The sequence below is a fragment of the Diplodia seriata genome, assembly GCF_021436955.1.
Source record: "Diplodia seriata strain FDS-637 chromosome Unknown scaffold_3, whole genome shotgun sequence".
Lineage (NCBI taxonomy): Eukaryota > Fungi > Ascomycota > Dothideomycetes > Botryosphaeriales > Botryosphaeriaceae > Diplodia > Diplodia seriata.
Window position 1 is genome coordinate 2,153,357 of NW_027117310.1, and position 24,262 is coordinate 2,177,618.

The 24,262-nt window shown below is 58.0% G+C and overlaps 7 protein-coding genes and 1 non-coding gene across 8 annotated transcripts; 4 read left to right on the plus strand and 4 right to left on the minus strand.

Annotated features, from left to right (window-relative positions):
- Positions 1-705: 705 nt before the first annotated feature.
- SLS55_003373 lies at positions 706-792 on the plus strand. The gene has a single exon. It is a non-coding gene; the product is annotated as a tRNA-Glu (tRNA).
- A 2,680-nt stretch (positions 793-3,472) lies between these two features.
- SLS55_003374 (uncharacterized protein) lies at positions 3,473-4,429 on the plus strand (the record flags this gene model as incomplete). Its single annotated transcript, XM_066774849.1, has 2 exons — positions 3,473-4,145; positions 4,212-4,429. 2 exons carry the CDS (start codon positions 3,473-3,475, stop codon positions 4,427-4,429), a joined length of 891 nt encoding a protein of 296 aa, XP_066634968.1.
- A 2,245-nt stretch (positions 4,430-6,674) lies between these two features.
- PIN3 (protein that induces appearance of [PIN+] prion when overproduced) lies at positions 6,675-7,522 on the minus strand (the record flags this gene model as incomplete). The annotated part of the gene is made up of 3 exons (XM_066774850.1): positions 6,675-6,964; positions 7,023-7,413; positions 7,469-7,522. 3 exons carry the CDS (start codon positions 7,520-7,522, stop codon positions 6,675-6,677), a joined length of 735 nt encoding a protein of 244 aa, XP_066634969.1.
- A 307-nt stretch (positions 7,523-7,829) lies between these two features.
- On the minus strand, positions 7,830-8,642 carry SLS55_003376 (uncharacterized protein; the record flags this gene model as incomplete). The annotated part of the gene is made up of 1 exon (XM_066774851.1): positions 7,830-8,642. One exon carries the CDS (start codon positions 8,640-8,642, stop codon positions 7,830-7,832), a length of 813 nt encoding a protein of 270 aa, XP_066634970.1.
- A 760-nt stretch (positions 8,643-9,402) lies between these two features.
- On the plus strand, positions 9,403-11,281 carry SLS55_003377 (uncharacterized protein; the record flags this gene model as incomplete). Its single annotated transcript, XM_066774852.1, has 5 exons — positions 9,403-9,669; positions 9,729-9,870; positions 9,922-10,043; positions 10,090-10,221; positions 10,268-11,281. The coding sequence occupies 5 exons, from the start codon at positions 9,403-9,405 to the stop codon at positions 11,279-11,281; spliced, it is 1,677 nt and encodes a 558-aa protein (XP_066634971.1).
- A 1,577-nt stretch (positions 11,282-12,858) lies between these two features.
- Positions 12,859-14,149, plus strand: SLS55_003378 (uncharacterized protein; the record flags this gene model as incomplete). The annotated part of the gene is made up of 4 exons (XM_066774853.1): positions 12,859-12,994; positions 13,058-13,175; positions 13,226-13,672; positions 13,939-14,149. The coding sequence occupies 4 exons, from the start codon at positions 12,859-12,861 to the stop codon at positions 14,147-14,149; spliced, it is 912 nt and encodes a 303-aa protein (XP_066634972.1).
- A 1,415-nt stretch (positions 14,150-15,564) lies between these two features.
- On the minus strand, positions 15,565-18,418 carry SLS55_003379 (uncharacterized protein; the record flags this gene model as incomplete). The annotated part of the gene is made up of 2 exons (XM_066774854.1): positions 15,565-18,071; positions 18,121-18,418. 2 exons carry the CDS (start codon positions 18,416-18,418, stop codon positions 15,565-15,567), a joined length of 2,805 nt encoding a protein of 934 aa, XP_066634973.1.
- Positions 18,419-23,697: 5,279 nt separating this feature from the next.
- Positions 23,698-24,171, minus strand: ibp1 (Cdc25 phosphatase Ibp1; the record flags this gene model as incomplete). The annotated part of the gene is made up of 2 exons (XM_066774855.1): positions 23,698-24,091; positions 24,167-24,171. The coding sequence occupies 2 exons, from the start codon at positions 24,169-24,171 to the stop codon at positions 23,698-23,700; spliced, it is 399 nt and encodes a 132-aa protein (XP_066634974.1).
- Between the last annotated feature and the right edge of the window lie 91 nt (positions 24,172-24,262).

The following is a 24,262-nucleotide window of genomic DNA, read 5'->3' on the forward strand; positions in this document are numbered from 1 at the left end:
CGTGCTCGGATATTCCGGCCCACGCGCTGCCAGCAACCCGCCTCCACAACAGCCCACTTGTCCTGAACACACCGCCCAATGAGCGCCGTGCCGAACCTGATATCGTCCCGAGTCTGCTGCAGGCACCCCGTCGACCGGCACTCTGCATACGCGATAGTTGTCTGCTATTGCGAGGGTCCCAGCACAGGTTGGTGCTTGCCTTATCTTTCGCACGCGGGGCGCGACTGCGTGCCCGTGGGCTGCCGTGCTATGGTCTGCCCAGCCGGATTTTGCCTTCACTTGCCAGCCACGATTGTTTGCTACCCGCTGAACCCCTCCTCTCCAACCTGAATCTGTGCGTCACGCCGCCGTCGCATTGTTTGCCGCATTTCTTCTCCGCCTATGGCAGAGCCTCGGTCATTCCGCCCTGATCCGGACCTTATCCTTCTTTCGAGCTCAGAGCCTCTGCTCTCCGCACTTCCCCGCAGTAGCTGGATTCCGGTTGACTCGGACCTGCAACGAGAGGAACTGCAATCACGAAGGGCAGTTGAAGCATTTGTGCAGACGCAATGGAGAACAACATCTGCAGAATAGCTTCGACTTTTCAAACTGTTGCTGCTCCGGGGGGACCCATCCTTGACTAGGGAGCCCTCGTTTCCGGTCTACCTGGGCTGAATTGTACTATATACCTTTCAAAATCAGGCTGCTTACTCATGATCAACCATCTCCGTTATGGTCTAGGGGTTAGGATTCTCCGCTTTCACGTAAAATTCGCGAGCCGGAGCGGCCCGGGTTCGATTCCCGGTAACGGAATAACTTATTGCTTTTTGCTTTTTGATCTCCTCACACTCTATTGTACCTGGCTGCACTGGTGGAGTGTGTGGCGGTCGTGGTCGAACGCGGCGCCGGTGCCAACTTACCAGGCACATGCAGATCACTACATAACGATATAATTAGTAGTAAATATTTCTTTTACAACGTATCTACTATAATAAACTATTTAGACTCTATCTATTATATAACATCTCTAGAAATATAAAGAAAACTAATAGAGCCTTATTAACTATCGAGAAGTAAGTAAGACTAACTAATTTGCCGAGCGCGAAGAAAAAAATCTCGGGTTTCTCCATTTGCTTCGGCCAGCCAGCTGAGCGATTCGAGCGATAGTAGTAAGAAAGGATTTGAAAACCGTCGTTGTATGTTCAGCTCGCTCGCCTAGTGGAGCAAGATAGTCGTTTGACTGGACGCCCCGACGCCAGCTAATCTCCTCCCTTCAGCCTTGGCAAACAGTAGGCTGCTAAAGCACCTCTTCAGCTACGCCCTCGTTTCCTACCGCTCTCCACATCGAGCGCCACGAGCACCGCAAATATCTCGTAACTATCGTATTTTAGTGCATCGAAATCGGTGCGTCTTGCATCATCATCACCACCAGTCTTCAGAACCGGGTTGGGCTGACATTGGTCTCCGGTGGGCGGTGATGATCGTGGGTAGTTAAGACTCCACCGGCTGTACCAGTAAACTAACAGCCTCCGTCGTTTCCAATCGAACCACTAAGAGAGAGATCTTCGACCATTCCCACTTTTGTCATGAGGGCGTTGCCGTCTGGATAGGTAGTGCGCACGAAAGTCCATTCCCCGTGGAAAACGTCTTGAGGTGGAGTCGACAAGGGAAAATTTAGATGAAGAGCCGAGTATAATAGTTCAAGTGTCTCCAACAATACGACATGTGCGTCAACTTGCAACAACATCGACTGGGCTCTCCCGATCGCGTTGCGACACGGAGCGAACAGGGGCCGTGATACGGGTTCACAATACGGATATTCCAAGCGAACTATGAAAGCGACACTTTGTGCATTAGTGTATCAATGCTGCCTGAACCCGCTGTTTTTTTTTTTATTTTTTTTTTAACGTCGGTCGTGACTGTGACGTTACAGCGACGGCGGCACGCGGTTTGCGGCGGCCGCGGACCCCGTTCTCAGACCTAGGTACCGGTGGTCCGTATATACATACGCACGTACATGAGTCCAATGCTGTTGAGATTCTCTGCAATGACCAGACAGACTATGCAGGTGTCTGGATTGAAGGGCGTTGACAGACATCAGCCCATTGTCTGCCAGAGACACCTCTCACCGTGTGTTCCTGAATGCGAAGCTCCAAAGCCAAGCTTTCTTTACTCGAAAGATCAGCCAACCAAGACGCCGGCGCGAATGCCGAGACTACGGGAAAGGGGCTTTGACCATGAGATGGAAAAGGAGCCACAGAGCTTGGGCGATAGGCTTTTCAGCACGCCCACGCCGGCGTGAAAGAAAAAAGCCTTAAGCCTTGGGGCAAATGAATCCGATGAACTGGCCAAGTGTCGGCACATTTAGGGCTGGCCAACGGCGGCTGCGGATCGCAATATGCGGGCTGTGTCTGGGCGCGGAGGGCAGATTCGATGTAGCGTTGCCGACTGTGCGCATGGTTGTTGACACAGAGGAGTAACAAGCTTCTAGCGGCCAACGCACAAGAGGGCGGAGGGCGAAGGGCGGGCCAGGGCCAGCGAATCCTTTCGGCTACTGGGGCACGGTATCTGGCGGTTTCCTGTCAATGCGGCCACGGACCAATCCTGCAGCCAGGATTGGTAGAACTGGCGCGAGCGAAGATGCATCGTGTGGGACGACGATGGGGCAATGCAGCTCGTACAGCAGCAGCAAGACCGTCTGATGTCCACGGAATAGTCGGGGAGCGATCGTCGCGGCTTGACTTTATGGTGCCAAGCGACCGGCGGCGCTGCCAGTCGGCCTCGAACTGCACCAGACCACCCCGCCACGGCAGTTAGCCAGCCTCCAGCGAGCGCGGCGGCGGTCTAACCCGTCTAAAAATACTGCGGCGCAGGGACCGGCACAAGGCGTTGGTGTTCGAAATTGCCGTGCGGAGAGGCACGGGCGACTGCGACTTCACGGATGGAGCTGCCTGATCTGACCGACCCAGGACCGACCTTCTGCACGCGGGCCGCCGCTCGCGAGTGGATCGACGCATGGGGCACCTGGCCGAGCTGCGGCAGCCGGACCACAGCAGCAGCATCGAGCCATTGCGAGATTCAGCCTGGCAATCACGTCCGCGCCCACGTGCGGCGCTCGCACGTCAGCCGGCGCGACGCTGGCGCAAAAGGGCAGCGGTGTCCAAGCGGCGTCGCGACTACCGCATGCGGCAAAAAAGGGGGTGCGTGCGGGCGCACTCGTATAAGCTTGTCGGGCGCGGCGGGCAGTTGCGCTGCGCCCAGCCACGGCGCCCGCTTACTGGAATGATGGACTCCTACTGCGCCCTTGTATGCCTGGGCCCTGCGGAGACACCGTGACGATAAAGCCCCAAAGCTCGGCGCCGCCCTGGCCCGCATGTATAACCCTCTCGTAAGACCACCAAGCTGGCCTGCAGCGCCTGCTCCATTCCACTCCGCTGCCGCCGTCGCTCCCTCCCCCCACAAACAAACACACGCACACACACGCACACACACCATGGCCGCTGCATCCCATCTGCCCTCCGTCCTCGACGAGAAGAGGATGGAGGAAGCCCGCCCTGCCCATCTCTGGGAGCCCGCTGGCGAATGTCCTGCGCCCTCGCTCTCCGCCCAGTCCTTCCAGCACGTTCTCATTTTCGCTCTCTTCTGCTCCAACATCTTCTTCGCCGCCTTGGCCGTCTTCTTCTACTCCAATGCCCAGTGCCCGGTTGTGCCTCTCCGCCTGGACCCTTTCTCTATCTCTGCCTCATCACGCGATGCCCGCGCCCACATTTGCTACGAACAGCGCAACTTCACTGGCGCCCTGAAGTACAACAACACCGCCGGCGAGCTCTACCGTACCGCCGCCCTCAACCCCACCGAGCCTTCGTACACCGGCGACCCGCGCACCACTCCCGGCCTCGACCGCGCCTGGAAGAAGCTGCTCAGCGGCTCCAAGTTCCCCCTCTCTGACGAGGAAGCCACCCCTTACGTCCACGCACCTTCGGCGACACCTGCTGCCGAGAAGTCCTCCATTGTTGAGACCCTCTACGGCGAGCTGAACGTGTTCCACAACCTGGAGTGCCTCAATGCTATCCGCCTGGCTCTCGACGACGACTTCTACCGGGAGCATGGCCCCCAAGACGGTCTCGGATGGCAGAAGGCCACGCGGTTGAACCGCGCGCCGTTGGGTATGTCCCACTGTCTCATTATATTGACCAAACGTTCGTGTTCGCTGACCTGAGAAACGTCAACAGACTACTGTATCGATCACTTGCGGCAAGAGCTCCAGTGCTCTGCCGACCTGACTGTCGTGCCTGTGCTCCCTCGCACTAGCGCCACCGGCGCAGAGCTTACCGTCCAGCCTCGGACGTGCCGGCGGTGGGACGATGTGCGTAGCTGGCTTGACCGCAGGCACGAGCGCTCGCGCTTTAGCAACCAGAAGCAGGATCAGCAGCTGTACACCGGCGCTTGATCCATCCGTTGTCCTGTCTTATTATCAACGACCCTTTTCTTTTTCGGCTCGAAGGGTTCTTCTCAGATACCCTTGACTTCCAGGAGGCCATCCAGGAGCATCCGAAGTCATCTTGCATCCCAATGTCTCCGCCCTAACTTGGAAAGGGCCGTTCCATGGCGGGCGGTATTCCGTTGATGGCTGCGATGTTTCGCACGTCATACGGACTCAAGTTCGCACCATTGGTGATCAAACGTGGAAGACAGCCGAGCGTTCCACGACATGCTCCGTTCGCTACAGAGCCATCGAAAGTGCTGGGAAAGAGCGCAAGAGGGCGGCTTGCTGAGATTAGCAGGGGCAAAAGCTCGCACAATGTCAGCAAGCGACCAGTCAGCGCAGGCTCTTCAAGCATCACGCATGCGTTGCTGACGCCTTTCCGCCCGAGATGGTGGCACAAATGCGAAGAGGATGCGGGCCCTAATTTCCTGGAAAGATCGCTCACACACTCCGCCATCAGCCGCCATATCTGACCGGCTCCACTGCTGGCGGGCAAGGTGCTTGCTCTCAAAGTCAGTGCTCTCCTGACTTGTGGATTTGAATACTGGTGTGCGGATGATAGGATCTTTGCATCTTTTCCCCTTTGTCATTTAGCGTAGAAATGCTGGAGCTTAGCGAGCTAGCGCCTGAGGAGCTTTGCTATGTGGTTTAGCAGTGACTGACCACAGTGGGAGGGAAGCCTGTACTTGTCAGAATTGCAATGTATAATCTTACACCTACTTCCACCTCACAGCATGACGGGACCACCGCAACAGCGTTCGTTCAGTACATGATTGACCACCTTTCTGCAACCCAATTTCCTCGGGACCCACGATGCTCAGGATAAGCCATATCTTCGGGCTAGGTCCCTCCCAAGACAGTGCCCGTATCCAAAAGACTGTTGTCGCGAAACGGGCCGGTCTTAGACGACAATGTCGCCCCGGGAATTTCTCTTCCGTACACTAGCCTCAATTTTTGCATGGGTGATACAGCGTCTCTTCGTGAACACCACGACCTCGGCCATGTTGACGATCTTGACCAAGCCCCCGACGTAAAGCTCAATCGTTAGTGATTTCGTAAGGGTACTACAAAAGGGGGGTCAAAGCATAGGTTGATCAGGCTGCAAATGTGCCATGAGTCCAACGGCTTTCGGGCAGTAGCTTCAATCCATGTTTCTCCGGGCGGGACAGTGCAGTACTAAGCGGATCGAACCAATGGCACTTAACCATACCTGGCAACTACTACTGCCTGATGCCACAGCTTCGGTCCCCTTTTTGGCGTGAGAGCCGTCTTGGCGAGGGCGGCCTCCGTTGGCGGGACCGGGTTATTAAAGAATACGCTTCTTAGCCGCCTGCCAACAGCCCGAAAGCGCGTGCCGGCACGTCCCACCCTAAGCACGGACAAGAGCGAGCTAGACCCCTCGGGCCATCCTCAACCCTGACGCGCTGGCAAGCAGCAGCTGGGATGTGATCGTCCCTCAGCCATGCCCATGGCCAACCTCCATTTGCTTCTCGAGGTGGAAGCGAACGAAAAAGGGCGGTGTCCTCTCCCCTTACCGTCATTGCTGTGCCTGGTTTTAGCCATGAAGGCGGTTCTCGAAACCCATGGCGTAGTCGCCACCTTGGGTGTTCTGCAGAAGCCTTACGCGGTTTGCCTGATGCGCAGTAGTGAAACAGAAGACCGAGTAGAAGCTGAACGATGGAGAAGGTAGGTAGGCTCGCCCGTGGAATTTGAGTAAAGGGACTGGCCGTGAGAATAGAGGAATTCCAGGCTTCCGACGGCGGAGAGAGGCGCATAAGCCTGCTCTGTTACGTTGTTATTCGACAAGAGACGGCGACTATACTGGAGATGGGGGGCCACGGGGTAAAGCTTGGGCCACACAGACTAGTGGAGACCTGGAGGCCAATGACTTGAACGTTGGGATAATAGATGAGGTGTTGTTGCAACCAGACGAGCACTTCCAGTCAGCAGACGGCGATCACAAGACTAAGCGGAGAGAATGGCGAGTAGCGATAGGAATAGTATTCGAAAGTTGAAATTCTCCTACCTGAAGAATCAATGGCGATTGCAGCCTCGGCCTTATTAAGAGTCCCCAAATGCGGTACAACGAAAAGAAGCGCCCCCTTTAACGCCATTGTGTCCGGCCTAGATAGCCCGATTCCATCCTCTTGCCTGCAAACCACTTGTATAGACACAGTCGCACAGCGTCCCAGACCAGCGGGCTCGCCGCTCACATGATGCCATTGACAATGTTGGAACCGAAGGTGGCACCAGCACCGAAGAGGGCGGCATTGCCCAGCTTCTTGCCGACCTTCTTGCCCATCTCCCCGCCCTTGCTCGGCTGGCCGTTCTGCTGGTCGCCGCCCTGAGTGACGGCCATAGGCATGTTGCCGTAGCCCATGCTCTGCTGGGCGGGCGTGGGACCGGCGACAGGCATCTTGGAGTCCTCGACGCGCACGTAGGAGCGCGGGAATATGCCCTCTTGGCCGGTGCGTTCGCTGCGGCCCTTCCACCACTCGGCTGCGAAGCTGATTAGCTGTCCTGCTCGCCTGGCGCAACATGGATGGGCGAGTCGTACCGTTCATGTACTCGGTTACCTGGACACGGTCATTGGCCTGGAGAGCCAGGTCTCCGGCATCAGTAGGGCTGTAGGCGTACAGAGCGGTGGCGGTGCAGAGAGCAGCGGGAGCAGGCGGTGCGGCGGCATAGGCGGGGGGCGGCGGGGTGGGGTTGTTGGCGTAGTAGCCGACTTTCTCGTTGTGGGCGGGCGGTTGCGAAGGGGCGGCGCTCACGGGAGTGCTGTTGCGGATGGGGAGGGCGGGCGTCGCGGCGGCGGCGGGAGTAGGCTGAGGCGACGCAACAGGCGCGATGGACGAGGCGCGGCTTGGGGCGGCGTCGGGCAGCTGCGACACGATGGTGTTGAACTGGGCGGGTGTGATGTGGCCGGCGTCGCAGAGGAAGTCGAGCTCCTAGACGGGGTTGAGGTCAGCGGCGGCGGTGCCAGGCGAGCGGAGGGGCACGTACTGTCTTGATGTTCCGCACGGCGCGGTTCATCATGGCGACGCTGAACTGCTCCATGGCTGGCGGTGGGGCGCGATGCGGGGCGTCGGAGCTTCGGGTTGCGGGTCTGAGGCAGTGGGAGATCGCCGGGCCTGAAGGGAAGCTGGAGCGGTGCGTGGGTGGTTGATGATAAAGTCGAGCGTCGTGCGCCGCGAGGGAGAGACGGTTTCAACGCGCCCAACTGGGGCTGTGCACAACAACGACGCCTGCTCCGGGCCGCCTACGCCCGCAGCTCGTAATTCCGAAGTCCAGGCGCGGATTGTATTTTGGGTCAATCACTCGTCTATGTATGTACAGTGTCCCGTGCGCCATCCGCTAGCTCCCGTCAGTGGGCGTAGAAGCCCTGGAGCAGCCCCGCCATGTGCTGGTTGGTCGTGAGGAAGGCCTTCTGCCGCTCCTGCTCCCAGCCCTCGAAACTCATCTTCGACGTGCCCACCGGGATCTGCTCCCGCCCGTTCGCCAAGCCCTCCCACGTCTCGGCAATGAAGTCGGCCAGTGGCATGCCCAGCTGCCGCCCGTTCTCGATGTACGGCTGCTTGTCGGCATCATGCAGCTCCGTCTGCACCGCCGGCGGGAAGACCTCGATGACCTTGAGGCTGGCGAAGCCGCCGTCCTTCATCTGCTCGCGCAGCACCAGCACAAAGTGGTGCAGCGCCGCCTTGGTTGCGCAGTAGTTGGGGCAGAAGTTGATGGGGGCCAGCGCCAGCCCCGACGTGGTGTAAATGATGCTGGTTGGATTGTGCTGCTTCTGCAGGAAGGGCAGCAGGTACTTGGTCAGGTGGATGAAAGACGTGTAGTTTGTCGTCAGCTCCAGGTCGAATGTGCCCAGGTCGACCTTGTCCGGCTTGGTGAAGTTCATGCCGCGCTGGATGCCCGAGTTCAGGAAGACGCTGTCAATGTCGGGATGTGCCGCCGTCACCTCGTCCACGAACCTGGGGATGCTGGAGAGGTTGGTGATGTCGAAGACGACCGACGCCGCCTGGTCGCCGCCGTGCTTTGCCACGAAGGCGTCGAGCTTCTCCTTCCTGCGCCCGACCGCCACAACCTTGACGCCCTCCTGCACGAACTTGTCGGCAAGGCCAGCGCCAATGCCCGAGGTGGCGCCAATGAGGAGCACCTTGTTGTAGCTGAAACCCATAGTGAAGAAGTCCAGAAAGCGATGTGTGTTGAGGAGCAGCCGAGGCGGGCAGCCGGGCCCGTTTTAACGATGAAGTCATAGAAGATTCGGCATCTGCAAACGGACTTAACAGCCCCTCGGTGCTCTACATTTGTAAGCGGTGATCGAAGGCCCGGTGCTGGAAGGCAGTCGAAGTCCTGTCAGCCCATGGCAACGGCGTCTTTGAAGCTCGCCTTCGGACATCGAACTGTTTAGTCCGCATGCCACATTGCCTGCGCCTGCGGGTCAGCATCCTTTGGAAAATCAGCATCGACCGAGGGGCTGTCGGAAACACCTGCTCCCCGTGATGGGTTCCAATGGCTGGTGTTGTGGCAGTAGCGCTCACAGAGAAGTTGGGATGGAGTTGGGATGGAGCTGGGATGGAGCTGGGATGAGCTGGCGACTCGCACGTGGGCTTTAACTCCCTTCTAACCGTAAGAATACCATTGCGAGTTACAAATCAACTAGGTATTGGCGAAAAATGCGACTACAAGTGGGGACCTAGCTACCTATCTAGGTACGTCACAAAAACTCGGCCCTTTCGTTCCCGCCTTCACGTGCCGTGTTCGTTCGCTTCGGCAAGCCACCTTCACACAAGCACACCGCACGCCAGCAGGATCTCGCAATCGCCGCTTCGGCTTCGTCGCCGCAGTCCCGGTGTGATATACATCCTCCCCCGCCCCTCCGCCTACAAAATGTCCTTCCCCAGACTTTCGCGTTTACCCCAAAAGTCGGCGCCGCCATGGACCCCGCCCTGGCCGTGACCCGATCCGACTCCCGTAGCGACATCGAGGCTGCCAGCTGCTCTACCGGCAATGATGCCGCCGAAGATGAGAAGAAGCAGCAAACAACTCGCAGTGCTCGGGAGGACGACGTCTCACCGAGGGGTGACAGTGATGTCGGCGAAGAGCAAGCAGCGCCCGTGCCCGCCCAACACGACTGGCCGCAGCATTCCAAGCTCCGCCTGCTGTCCTTGGTCTTGACTGTCACCGGGGCCGCCTTCCTTAACGTACGTGCAGAGCGCCAGCAAGAAAGAGGGCCACTACTGACTGGCTCGCGACTGCCTAGACGGTCAGCGTGCAAGCTGCCGTCATTGTCCTGCCAACCATCGGCAGAGACCTGAGCATTCCCGACAGTCGGCAGCAGTGGATTGTTTCGGCCTATTCGCTCACCTTTGGCTGCTTTCTGCTGCTGTGGGGAAGACTGGCTGGTAGTTCCGGATGTTACCCCCGTCTCACCTGCGTTTCCTGACCAGCGGCAGATGTGTATGGCAAGCGCCTGATCTTTATCTGGGGTTCTGCCTGGTTGACCGTCATAACCGTTGCCCTGCCATTTGTCAAGAACGAGATTGGCTTCGACGCACTTCGAGGGCTGCAAGGACTCGTACGCACACCTTGTGGCTTGCAGCCAGACAGCTAACCCGTAGCAGGGTGCCGCCGCAAATGTACCTACTGCCATTGGCATCCTCGGGGTGACATTTCCTCCTGGAAGAAGCAAGAATTATGCCTTCTCGTGCTACGGCGCAGGGGCCCCTCTTGGCTCGGTTTTCGGCAATCTCATGGTATGCTCCCTCTTGCATTTGCGAAACACCCATCTGATATCGCCAGGGCGGCGTCATTGGCGAGTATGCCTCATGGAAATGGGTCTTCTGGATCCTGGGTATAATTGCCGCTCTCCTCACTCTCGCAGGCATCTTCGTCATCCCTCCGCCTCCCATCACCAACCCCAACAACATGACTGTCAAGTCTACCGTCGACTGGATAGGCGGTGTCTTGGTAACTGTCGGCCTCATGGTTCTCATGTTCGCCTTGACCGAAGGCAACGTCGTGGGCTGGACGACGCCTTGGGTGCCTACGCTCATCGTCGCCTCCATTGCCATCCTCTTCCTCTTTGTCCTTTGGCAGCGCTACCTCGGAACGCACACCAGCCGCCGCCCTCTCATGAAAGTCTCCATTTTTGCCAATACGCGCTTCTCCGCTGCCATGGTCATCATGCTTCTGTTCTTCGCCGCCTTCAACAACTACCTCATATTCGCAACCTACTTCTTCCAGGACTACCTCGGCCTCTCTGTCATCCAGACTACCCTTCGCTTCATCCCAACCGGTGTCTGCGGCATCATCATCGCCTTCGCTACCGGCTTCTTCTTGTCCCGCGTGCCAGGCAATTACATCCTCATGTTCGGTACTCTCTGTGTGTCCGGCTCCGCGCTCCTATTCGCCACCCCCATCCCTGTGCACACCACCTACTGGGCCTACGGCTTCCCGGCCATGGTCCTTGCAGTCCTCGGTGCCGACACTCTCTTTCCCTGCCTCACCCTTTTTACCGCTAAATCCTTGCCCCACGAGGACCAGGCCCTGGGCGGCGCCCTGATTAACTCTGTAGGCCAGATCGGGCGCGCCATTGGTCTAGCTATCGCAACCGCCATCGAGACGGCCGTCATTGCTGCCGAGAAGGGCATTGATGTCAATGCGGTGGGTGGCTCGGATGTTGAGATGACTGATCATGCCTTCCTCTCGGGTTTGAGGGCCGCCGAGTGGTTTACCTTTGCCATGGCCATTACTGCATTTTTCCTGGCAGCCGTGGCATTTAGAGGTGCTGGATACATCGGTAAGAAATATTGAGTGAGCTGAAAAAAGTATGGAAGCGGTTTGAAGGACACTTTTCGGGTCCGCTTTCGGTGAAAGGCCATGCGTTCAGGCACCGGTGCACCGTTTTTCTTTAGACCACAATGAAAATATCAAAAAGGAGAGAGGAGCGTGTGCGGGTGAGAAAGGAGTTGAAATGATCGCAAATTCCATTGAATCTAGCTATCTAGTAGTCTTTTATAAACCTGACTACTTTCTCACTTAATGTTTGCTGGTGGTTTGCCCGTTTGCGGGCATGGTTTTTAATAGAGTAGGGATTACTGTGTGAGCATCTTCGGATACAAAGTCTAGGCTGTATAAGAGTCACACGGAGTTGCAGCTTCACGAGCTCCACGCGTAAAAGTACCTTCCACAACGAAAGTCAACAAGCCCTGCAAAATGTAGGGCACCAAACCTCCAAGCCCACCGAATCATCCTCATAGTAGCTCGGAGCATCCGGAAACCGCGCACACCACGTTCACCCAAGCCAACTTCCGGTACGTAGGAAACTTTGCATATATATTCCTCCGCTTCGGCCGTAAGCATTTGACGCTAGGCAACGGATGAAGGAAAATGGGCTTATACCAAATGCATATCCAACGTGCGCGCCAATGAGCAAGGGCTAAGCGATGACGACGCCGCAACTTTATCGATCCTCCAAACCAAAGGTCCAGAACAGACTTGAGCATTCACACAGTCGTTGACGCTGTAAGGCTTGGACGAACATGGACTCCCCGCATATAGTGCCCTTTCTACACACTGCTTGACTCAATTTGAACGGCCATCCTGGCAAGGTAAGTCCGGGTGGTTCCCCTCGCACCGTTTGTTCTACTGAAACAATTGCAGCACAGCCACGTCTCAAAAGCACCACGGAGGTTTGGCCCCAACCATCATCCACCGTTACCGGATGCGGCCGAAGCCGGGCACACTTTCGCCCGACAGCTCAAATACCAACGGAGAAAGCTTCGATACATCTCCCAGATCGACGCCTCTAACTATGATCGATTCCTGGGGTGCACGATTGGTACTTGTCATTATCCTTGGCGGCGCACTCTGCCTCGCGTTCGGGAGGGCGAAGGATCGCTGGCCTATGAACTGCCCTGGCTTTCTTTTGTGGTGACGCTGTCTCTTTACAAGTAGGCGGGAAATGCCTTGAATGCCAAGCACCGAGTGGGCTTGTGGGAGCTAATCACCTGTGCACCAGGGCGCTACGTACCACCTGCTGCAAGATTTCTTGCTGGAGCAACATCTGTCCGCAGCGAATAGGCTATGGGCGGACGTGGAAATGCTGTTTCCACGGGGCTCTGTATATATGGGCAGGCCGACCATGAAGCCATCTGGATTTGTGTTTCTGAATATACCACCACGAGTCTTATTTTCACTAATATACTCCTTTCAACTTCCTCTTCTGAACTTGAATCACTCGACAATTCACCGGGTTCCTTCAAGATTTGATCCTTCAACCCAGCTCCTGGAGTGTCCGCTCAAGCTACCTCGTTTTTCTCTGGTCGTTGACACCTGAAGGCCACCATAAGATATCCTCATCTTGCCACAGCCCTGACGAAGACGTCCCAATGGACTGCACACTGGAAACCTGCCCGGTCAGCGCATCCATCTACGGCTACCGCCCCAGCATCCCAGCCAATGCCTTCTTCGTTGCCCTCTTCGGCACTGCCTTCATCGTGCAGTTCATCCAAGGTGTTCGATACCGTACGTGGACATATACTCTCGCCATGATGTGCGGCTGCTTCACCGAAAGCATCGGGCACGCAGGACGCATCATGCTACACGATAACCCCTTCGGCCAGCCCGGTTTCAACCTGCAAATATGCACGCTCACATTGGCACCAGCCTTCCTAGCCGCGGCCGTGTACCTTATGCTCAAGCATCTGTGAGTGTTTCCATCCATGCGTCCGCAATTGCTGACCAGATATGCAAAAGTGTTCTTGCGACAAGTCCCTCGCTCTCCCGTTTCCCTGCTCGCTACTATACCTACATTTTCATCACTTGTGACCTAATTTCGCTAGTCCTGCAGGCCGCGGGCGGCGGCACCGCCGCGACATCTGACGGTAACATGTCGCAGCTCGATATTGGCGACCACATGATGATGGCCGGGCTAGTCTTTCAAGTCTTCACCCTCGTCATCTTTGGCGCTATGTCTCTCGATTTTGCTTTCCGCTCATGGCGTGCGCAAAACACCCCCAGCGTTCTGAAAGAAGGGACACGGGAGCTGAGAGCCAGTTCGAAGTTCAAAGTGTTCGTCATCGGCCTTGGGGTGGCATTCGCAGCGATACTGGCGCGGTGCATCTACCGGATCATTGAAATGGCGGGCGGATGGAAGAACCCAGTGATGCAAGATGAGGTTGCCTTCATCGTGCTGGATTCAACGTAGGTTTTTTTTTCCTCCTACGACCTATTTCATAACTCCCTCAGACACTAGTGGAGTACAACATTTTCTACCCCTCCCGAAGTAATTCTAGGAGAAACACTACTATCGTATCTCATATCTGAGCGGTAGAAGTAACCATTCAGACGGATATGTGGAGGTTGGAGAAGTGTTCAAATCCTTCGTTTTCGTCACCTTCTCGTCTTTGATCAATATGGTGTTACGATATGAAGTGCAAAGAAGCAACGCTAACTGGCAACCTCAACAGCCTCTGCTCCCTCGCCGTTATCGTCCTTACCGTCATGCACCCAGGCTACAGTTTCAACTACCGCATCATCAACAATGACGAGCTCCGTATCGAGAAACAGCGTCGAACGAACAAAAAGGCCGAAAAAGACTCTGAGAAGGACCCAGCCGACCACACTAAGATCATCCTCGACAGTTCCGACGGCAGCGAAGCCGAGCTCGGGAGGCGATAGATACTAGTACTCACAACCAGCTTTCAATAGTCTCAATATGCAAGGAAGGCAAGTGCCGGCTGACTATCCAACCGGTGACCTATTTTGGGAATGATCTATCTTTAGATTGGCGCGCGAGGGGACCTTTGGCGTCGGTGGCGCGTTACTGTTACATACAAGATATACGTATTCGTTCGTGTGGCATTCTTCTGCGATCTGCACCTTGTTTCTCTTAGCATTTCGGAAGCACGCGCTGCCCGCGTCCGCTTCGACGCACCATGTGTTAATTCGGTCCGCGGATGCATCAATTTCATGGAGACATGTACTGAGAGATAGTGATTTCGGCAAGCCTGTTTATATTGAGATCGGCAGTGAGGCGGGCGAGACGTGAGGTGAGTACATCCTGCCATCATGGCCAGCAGCGAACCTTCCCCGGTAGGAATAATAACGTCCATGTGGCGCCTCAGCATGCCCACTATCTATCCGCACTTAGTAGCGCAAAGTGACCAGTGTCGGATGGCCAAAGGTGCGTTGTATCAACCTCAAGGAACAGCATAGATAGTCAAGTCGTGGTACTAGTTGAACATTTCATTTTTCCTGCTACCCACAACAATTCTAACCCAGAGCGTTTGAGCTCTCCTTCTCTGGCAAGAAGCCCAGCCCACCAGATGCATCTGCGCGATAGTCTTCGTTCGGTTTCTACTTCCATTCTCAACTTGCATCAAACAATCTGTCCGAAAGGAGGAAAAGAGACGGTTGAGAATCGAACAAACAGAAACCAATTCCAGGAAGGGCTTCGCCGATGAAGAAAGAATAGGAAAAAATCAGATAGCGACATTCCCTGTTTCTTTTGTCTTGTCATAAAGCTTTCGTTCTCAGAAGTCGTAGCAGTGTTTTTCGCCATATCAACACGCGCCGCTCTATAATGCTTTCTTTCTCTTTTGCAAGGAAACAAGGGAAACTGTGCAACACCAGGGAAATGGAATGAATGGAGACGTGAAAATAGGGAAACAGCTCCATGCATGCAGCAAAAAAGACGATGCGCAGTTCCACACCGCTCGACTCCTGTTAAAAGGAAGAAGACAGATCCGTGAAAAAAACGCCCGTCCGAAGTGCGATGGAAAGAGAAAATCCGCCTGCGCCGCTGAAGATGCTGAATGACCATAATGAGGGACTGGCCCGTCGGGGGTCTGTCCCGGTCTATGAACTTTTTTGATTTTCGAAAAGGAAATAATAACAAGAACAAGAGTTTTTTTCAAAGCGCCCAAGGAACGTCTGGAACATGGCTAGACACACAAAACGCCGGTCTCTTCTATAATGTTCTTCAAAGGCGATGTGCGGTCGTGATTGTTGTAAATCTGCAGGCTGGCTTCGCGTGCTCGTGATCGTTGTCGTGGCCGTCGCATCAAGCGACACAGAATACCGCGGTGTGCTTATCAGAAGCTTGCACGGTTGGACGCCGTACCATTCGTAATCATCCCGTGTGGAGAGTTTGTGTTTTGCTTGCCGACAGGTGCGAACAGGAGTTTCATGTCCGAGAGTAGATCTTCCAGAGCGTAATTGTTATCCATGTCGCTCACTGCGCCTGGTTCCTGGCCAGTCTTGTACTGCTCGGAGTAAACCCAGTTCTTGATCTGCTTGAGGACATGGATTGTATGCTGGAATCGTTGGTCGGCATGCATTTTGAGCCAGTCATTGCTGCGACGACGTAATATTGTGTTGGCAAGCCAATAGTAGTGGATGCCGTCCCTGCAATAACCTCTTCGCGGGGGTGCGTTCGGACCATATTGCCTCTCCATGTCGGTTTCCCAACTGCGCTTCCACTTCTCGAGTGCATTGCTGACGATCTTGAGAGCCTGCTGCGCATTCTGGGCAGCCATGTTATCGACAGGCGTGACTGTGCCGCTGGCGCTAGCACTGCTGCTTCCAGAGTCGAGACCACTGAACTCGGACTGTGACGGGGTACTGGAGCCGCTGGAGGGAAGGCTGTTCATCAAGATGCTCGAGGGGGCAGTGGCGTGCTGAGAAGCTTGGCGGAGAGCGCTCCACATGTGGACATGCAGGGCATGGATGAGAATGAACTTCGAGTAGATGTTGGTCGAGCGAGCCGGCAGCTCACTGTTTGACTGTACCAAAATCCTCAGCACCTCTGCGATGTTGTACTGCTTGAGCTGGCGGCTGCCCGTGACGTTCTTTCTCTCTTGCACAGCACGGCCGTGAAGGCCCAGCGCGTCGGCACACTCGCCAGCATTGCGAGCCTCCCAAGCTGCATCGTCGCAGGGTAGTGGAAGTCGGATCTCGAAGACGTCGAACTGTGCGCGAGCGTTGCAGAACATGACCAGGGCAGAGTCGAGGAGGAAGGCCATGTACATGACCCTCGACCTCTTCTCTTGCATCGCCCACGATTCCCACTTCCACTGCTGCAGGTGACCAGGCTCAGCCTCGGCACCAACGTGATGTAAAATGCTGAAGCCTTCCTGGCCTTGCTTGACGGGAGCGAGCAGTTCGAGTTGACGCATTGCAAGAGCCACCGTGGGAAACTCTTCCCTGGCCTTTTGTCGCTGCTCTTGAGTTCCGTGCCACAGAAACGCCATGGTAAGCAAAACTAAGGCCTGAAGTTCCTCGATGTCGGTCGTCGCATTCGGGGTGGGGGAGGCGTTGTGGTTCGGGCCATCGACAAGGCTCCAAACACGGAAAGATCGTTGAATGGCAGATTTGACCAACTCCATGAGCGCCCTAACCTGCAAAATATTTTCATCCTTTGAGTAAACCGCGCCTATGCAAATGATTGTGAGAAGGAGACCGTTGCCAGCCTCGACCGGGTTGAAGGTCGGCATGTGAATGAGCGGCCAATGTTCCTGAAAGTTCTTGAACCCTTCCAAAAAGGACTTCATGTTCTCCAGCCTTGAGACTTTCCTCAGGACGTCGAGTGCTTGTGCCTCATTCGGTTGAAGGAGGGTCGTCCCGCCGGGGAAGCAGAAAGCGATCAAAGCTTCAGCCTTATTCTGCAGAGGATCAGAAGAGCTCAAATCCCAAGATTCAAACACGGTATCTGTGTTGGGGAAAGCCGACGCACTGGAATAAAGGTTGCTGAACATGCCGTCCGGCGTAGGTTCACCGGAGCCGTGGTTGAAGGTGTTCTGGTTCATATCTGTCTCGGCTTTTATAGCAACAGGGTCCTGAGCGATGCTGGTCGAGATGCCGAATGCGTCCTGTTGTCCATTTTGATGGTAAGGATTATTATCCCAACCCATGCCGTTTCCCTGGCCGTTCTGAGTGTTGTTCATGTCAGTCATGCCGTTGCGGTTGAACATGGCTGTGTTGTTGTCGTCAGCCTTCATCGCCATATTTGAGTGCATGTTAGCGCCCGACACAGCTTGGTAGTTGTTGAACTGGTGGTTCAACTGATCGCTGTGGTTCATTGTGTAACTGGGCATCTGCCCAGCAAGCGACCCGGGGACGTTGTTGTTTGCCCTGAAGTCATGAGCGTTCGCATCAAAGCTCATGCGGTTGTTGTTGATGAGATCGATGTGCGAAATGCTTCTGCGCTGAGGGTCGTGGATGCCGTTGACGCCGTTGACGCCGTTACTTTGCGGCTGCATGAGACTGTTCGCACGCGAGGTACGAGCCGACATGGAGGGCAAGCTCTCAGCATAGCTGCCCGGCGACTCGGTGGTGAAGCCTGAGTTGCCGACCATGCTGTTGGTGTAGCCACCGTTCGAGTATGATGGTGGGGGCGCATTCACGGCTGTGAGATGACTGTAATCACCTGACCCCTGAGCGGAGCGATTCTTCCTCAGGTGAGCTTGGGAATTTGCCAAATGGTTCTGACCGGTTGGGTTGCCGCGGCGTATCGAGCACTTCTGGAAGTGGCGCTTGAGAATGTCACTTCGCGAGAACGTATCCTTGCAAAGGTGGCATTGGTACGGCCGCTCGCCAGTGTCTTCGAAAGGTTAGCAGAGATCGAAGGCGTGACGGTGGGCAGCACTTACGTCGGAGAAGATGACGCTTGAGATGCTTGAGATGCAGGTACGTCTTGTTGCAGTGCGGGCACTCGTACTTGTTGTCGGCATTCTTGGTCAGGTTCTGGGTCGCCTTAGCACTACCGGGAGCCGGTCGGCCGTTGGCGGTAGGCAGAACGCCACGCCGGCCTTGCTGACCCACGACATGGATCGGCTCGGGTTCCTGGTTGGGCAAGATCGGTGGCTGCGACAGAAGATGCGACGAGTTGTAAGGCAGACCGATGCCGCCCGCGGGCATGGGCCGGATGTCCTGGAGCGAGGCCGTCATGCTCGAGGGGGCAATGGCATGCGGGTTGCTCGCGTGGGCGCTTGAGGAGATGCCACCCAGGGACTGGCCGTTGGACAGGGCAGTTGAGTGCGGCAGGAAGTACGAGCTCGAGGTGTTGGTGTGCAGCGGCGGGTGCGGCGCAATGGTAGGCAGCGAACGGTTGTGTGTGAGAGACGGGGCTGACGTCGCTGGGGTTTGCGGAGTCAGCGGAGTCTGGGGGGCGCTCCCGTAGGTGTTTGTGGAGAACTGGGTCGCGTTGCCGAGTGGAGGCAGTGGGGGGAGCTGGTGCGTGGAAGCCGACTGCGCGCGGTAACGCTGCGGCGGCAAGGTCGCCGACTGGTGCGGCGTCAACGGCTGGGAGTGCGTCCCAGACGGCGTTGGGATTCCATGCAGGTAGCTGGCGGTAGAGTGAAAAGGATCGTCCATGATATGGTGGATCAAGGACGAATGGTCGAAGTGCGCACTGTCGGAGGCCGACCCTCAGTCCACATCCGTCGGGGGGCGGGAGGCTAAATTGCAGCTCGGCGTCGATCGAGCTTAGACTAAGGCGCACGCGGGAGAGAGGGAGCTTGTGAAATGAGAAAAGAGGTGGGAGGCGGCCGTGGTGGAGATGGTGGGAAGTTTGCGCGGATGGATGGTGGGGGTTTCGGGTTTTGCGCTGGGCGGGACGAGTCGAGGTGGGATGATACTCGCTCGGCGCGCAGGCCGAGAGAAATTTTCGGGAGTCGGATTTGGCGAGCGGCGGGCGGCGTGGGAGCGAGCAGCGGGCAGCGGACCGGCGGGCAGCAGAGCTTGAGCGGGCAGCGCAAACACGCGGTGCTGGAGAGCTTCTGCGCACGGCTCTGGACGCGCTGGTCGAGTCGCGGGCGCGACGGGTCTGCTGGCTCTGCGGGCGTTATGGTTCAACGCCTACGGGAAGGGATTGCGTGCAGATCTAGGACCCACTTCCGAAGAGCCTCTCTCAGCCTCAGCCTCAGCCGCGGCAAAAGGGTGGAGCTGGTGAGCTGGCTGTCGGGAGCGCTGGCTGGGGGGGGCGCGGGCGGAGGGGAATCGAGGGGTCGGTGGAGACCTGGGACTGCGGGCTTGGGAGGGTCGATGGAGACGTGCTTGCGCCAGAGGGAGGATGGGGAGCTTTGCAGCGCGGGCGAGGGCGAAAAAGGATTGCAGCAGCGCTCGCGTTGGTCTGGGTGACGTCCTCGCGCCGATTGCGCTAAAGTGTGCCGCCGAATCCGCGTCGAAGTGCCGCGGCGGGAAGGCCACTGGCGAGATCAGGGAGCCCCGGTGTGCGCTGGGTGCGTGCTGCGGCAGGGGAGGCGCTGGATCTGAAGAGATGCGATGAGATGCGGGCGAAGGTGGGAACTGCGTGGTGAGGCGCGTCGCCCGCGAAAAATAACACACGCACCGCGCAGTAAACGAGCGCCTCGAATCAATCGCAACTGACCGCCACGTGATCGCCGTGCAGCGAGCGTTTTATTCACGCCGCGCGCATGCCGTGCAGCTAGGCTGCTGCGCACACAGACCCGGCGCGGCGGCTACTGCTGGTGCTGCTGGCTGCTGGCCGCTTCCGTGCCTGAGGCATCCGTGCAGACGCGCACCTGGCGCTCATGCACGCCTCGGGACGTGGCTGCCGATCCGGTCCAACCAGCGCAGACCAGCACCGGCCCAGCCGCTGACCCTCAGCCCGCCCATACCCCAACCCACCGCTGCTGCTGATGAACCATATTTTTTTTTTGTTGAAGAGTCCGCCCGCTTACGCCCGCTTATCGATTGCGCGCGCAGCCACCATCGCCAAGGCCGGACTCGCAGCCGGCGCTGACCGGCCACGGCGCCCACTCCCATCACTCACCGCGCGAACAGCGGCGCCGGTCGCAACGGGCAAGGCGCTCCTCTGCGCGCATTTATCTCCGACGGGCGCCGGGCGAGCGAGCCTCTCCGTGCGTCGGCGGGCGCCGCGCGCGGCCGCCGGATATTGGCCTCGCGCGCCGTGATTGCGACGCTGCAGCGGCTGCGCCAGGCGCGCCGAACATCAGCCGCCGCGCAGCCCAGCCGCGGGCGTAACGTCGCAAGAAACACGGAAAGTTCACCGAGCTGGACGACCTGCCTGCCCTGGCCCCTGTCGCATCGGATGCCGGCAAGGCATCCTCGCTGGCGTCCGTGCGCCCGCCCCGGTGCCAGCCCATCATCCATGCCATCCCTTCGCGCAAGCACCGTGCCCTGTGCAGGCGGGAGAGGCCACTTCCCATCCGCAACCTTCTTCATTGCTCCCCGCCAGCTGCACGTGGAGTGCTGCGCGGCCCACGACCCTCGGCGCGCGCGGCAGCGGCAGCGGCAGCGGAAGCAGCGAACGCGGGCGGAGTTGGTGCCGCTGCAGCTTGATTCATGGCGCCAAACACACGTGTTCCGCGTACTTGGGAAGACAAGGACCCTTCGTTCGCCGCCAGGCCTGTCTCATCAGACCGCCAATGGCGATCCGCCGAGCGGCCTGGCAGCGCAGTGACGTCGGCACGCGCAGGCCAAGCGGCGGGACGCTGCGAACAATAGGTAAGCAGCGGCGGCAAGCATCCAGGGCGCGGGCTGCATGCGACGACGTGGTTGGCGCCTGCGGCCGGTGTGCTCGCAGACTCGCGGCGTGCTGGCGACTACGACCGTACTACAGGGCCATGGCCAGTCTGGTCGTCGCGCGTTCGCAGCAGCGCTATTGGGTGATCAGCTATAATGCCGGCGTCGTTGTGCTACCGCATCACACGAGCCTTTCCTATTCCTAGCTCTTTCACGGCCCATCAGCGCCCATCCCGCCCATCACGTCCATCAACCTTTCTTATTCCCTATCGTCGCCGTCCAACGCCAGATTCTAGAAGTGCCCTCCCGTCCGAGCGGCCGCGCTCACGCCATTTGCAAAGTCGTTAGGTAATCACCGCAGGCGCCCGCAGTTGGCTGCCCTCGATGGCTCGCTTGCACGCAGCGTCTCCTGCTGGCCAGCGCGGACGTGCGCCAAGGGCCCTACACAATCCCATTACCAAAACGAGCCTGGACGGCGGACGACGTGGCGAGCGCGCGACGCTCCTCTCGGCTTCCCGCCGGCGATACTCCAGGCGGCTCGCCCCTTCTCGCCTGCAGCAACTGTCCGGAAGAGCAAAGTCCAGCCAAGGGTCCCGGTTGCCATGCACCTCAAACGAGCAACGCTTCCGACGAGCCTTGCCCAACCTCCCACATCCGCACGCGGCAGCAGCTTTGTCCAGCTTTCTGTCTGGTGGCCACGAACTCATGTGGCTCGTCGGCTATGAGCGTGCCTCCTCACCGTGCACGCGCCAGCAGGCCCGGCATCTCCGACATCTTCCGCAGGACACAGCACGCACGCCTCTGCTTGCTCGCTTCTGTCGCAGCGCGTTTCGCCGGTGTTGGGTCTGCTACCGGAGCGGATGCGGCACGCGCCCGCCCGTTGCGTGGGCAGCGGCGGATGGTAGAAAAATGAGAGAAAGCTTGACCGTGCCGACACCGCCCATCCAGGGCCCTTGGCCACTGGCAAGCGCGCTGAGCGGACCCGCACCAGATCTCGTGCGACTCGAATCACCGCCTACCCGGTTCCGCGGGATGCGCAGCCCGATTCGGGAGTGGACGTACGTGAAGAAGGGCAGCAAAAAGAAGTGTAGGCGAAGCAGCTGCAGCACCAGCACACTCCAGGGAAAAAAGCGCCGAGCTGGGGGTCTGGCGGGCCGAGTAGCTCATGCAGGGCCTTGAGGACGCACAACACATGCACCCACAGCGGGCAAACATGCGTTCACGCTGTCCAAGACTCAGACTGACCATCGACGTGGCCGCGTGCTAGACAGGGCCCTGCGTCCAGGGTACGCGACGCGGAACGTGAGTCCAGATGAGCGGATGAGCAATCGGCCGCCTTGCTTGCCTGCCCGCGATGTTGGCCTGGCACGCGAGCTAGTTAGCCTGCAGGCAGCAGCAGGTGGCGCCGAGAGGTGACCGCCATCGGAGCAGAGCTTGGGGCGCGTGTCGTGTCCATGATGCGACATCGTCTGCATCCTTCCAACTTCACGATGGCCATATCGGGGTAGGTGTAGCCGTGGGTGTGGCCGAACTTGGCCGCCATGGGATTGCTGGCTTCCGGTGAGTTTCGAGGACAATGCCATGTGTTGTCGGAGGCACCAGCTGCTGCGCGATGGCTTCGTGGGCGTCTTGCGGATTCTGGCGCGAGAATGTGCCGCACCGCATCGGGCTATGCGGTTCCCAACCCTCCAGCCCGCACACCTCGCCGCGGAAGGGTTGTTCCCAGCGACTGTGCAGCTGGAATCGCCGTTGCTGAAACTTGTTCTGTTTTGCGTGACATCGAACTTGGGGAGCTAAGCCGACACGACTGTCACTGATCTCGATGTGCCGTGCTCGAGACGCGTAGTGCTTAGCCTGACTGTGCCGTCCACGCGCCACGCCTCCCTCCCTCCATCAGCAGAGGGAATCCCTCGCGAGCTGTTCAGGCGTGAAGCCCATGGAATATGCGGCTAGTGTGGTAATTGGATGCCGAGCCCGAGTTCCGCGTTGGATGGAAGGCGTTCGTATAGCTTGGGCAAAAATAGCACGTTTAGAAGCAAACACAGCGCGACAGGAAGAGCGGTATGTGTTGGCACGCGTTGAATCTTCAGCTGTATTTGGGTTGTCGTAGCAATGTGATAGCGAATGCAAGGCCTTGTCCTGATGACGCGTAGAAGGCGTGGCAGTGTGGACGCGTCGAACCCCGGCGGATCGCCGCCCAACAGGTAGTTGATATCCATGACCACAAGCATTGCTACCGGGGTCTCCCATCAAGTGACATGCCAGACGGTCAAGCCGACGTGCTGAGGACGCCCATGCTGAGTCGTGGTTGCGGCGAGTGAATTCGCGCCGGACTGGCCCCATCCACACGCTTACTCCAGTTGGTCGGGAGGCGACAGAAGCTCTCCATCTGAGCTCGGAATATCAATCTTCGAGTGCTCCTTCGGCGGTTGCTCGTCCGGGCGCATTTTCACACCCCAACACCAATTCCCCGCCTTCCACCCGCCTTCGGGGCCCCTCCATCGCCCTTCTAACGCGCATCCAGTACGATTGCCTAGACCGTCCGTTACCAATCCATCAGACCTTCGAGCACCTTAATACCCATACTCCCATATCTCCTTCTTGTATCCCTCCGTGACCGTCTCGTCCATGCCGTACCTAGGCGCAAAAGTCAGCCCCTCCACCGCCCGCGCCCACAACTCCCGCACGAGATGATAGATGGTAATAGCAAGGGAAACCACTCACTTCTCCTGCCACCTCACAAAGCCCCCCTCCAACACGCAAACCTCCTGACCCTCGCCGTGGCCATCGTCGCCCAACAATCTGCCCCTCTCCCTCAAATACCGCAACGCCGCGCTGGGGCCTCTCTGCTGGCTCAGCGCGCAGTGGAAGACGACGGTCGGCGTGCCCTTCAGCTGCCTCACTAGCTCCGGCAGCTTGTAGTCAAGCGCCGAGGTGGGCACGTTGGTGCAGCCGCGAATGTGCCCGCCGAAGAAGTCCGAGTCGCGGACGTCGATGACGGCGATGGGCGCGTGGGGCGAGGCCGGATCCGTCGTCGTCGCGGCGGACTCGGCGTCTGAGCGCACGGTGGTGGGAGGCTCAGCGGCAGACGATGACGAGGGTGCGAAGAGCGGCCTGGCGGGCGTTTGCCTGAGGAGGGCGTACAGCGCGTCGGCGTCGATGCGCTTGAGAGAGGCGATGGTGACGGACGACATGGTGTCGGCGTTGATGCAGATGGGTCGCGAGATGTCGAGGGAGACGGCGTCCATGCAAGAGGCCGCAACGAACGAAGCAAGGGCCAAAGCA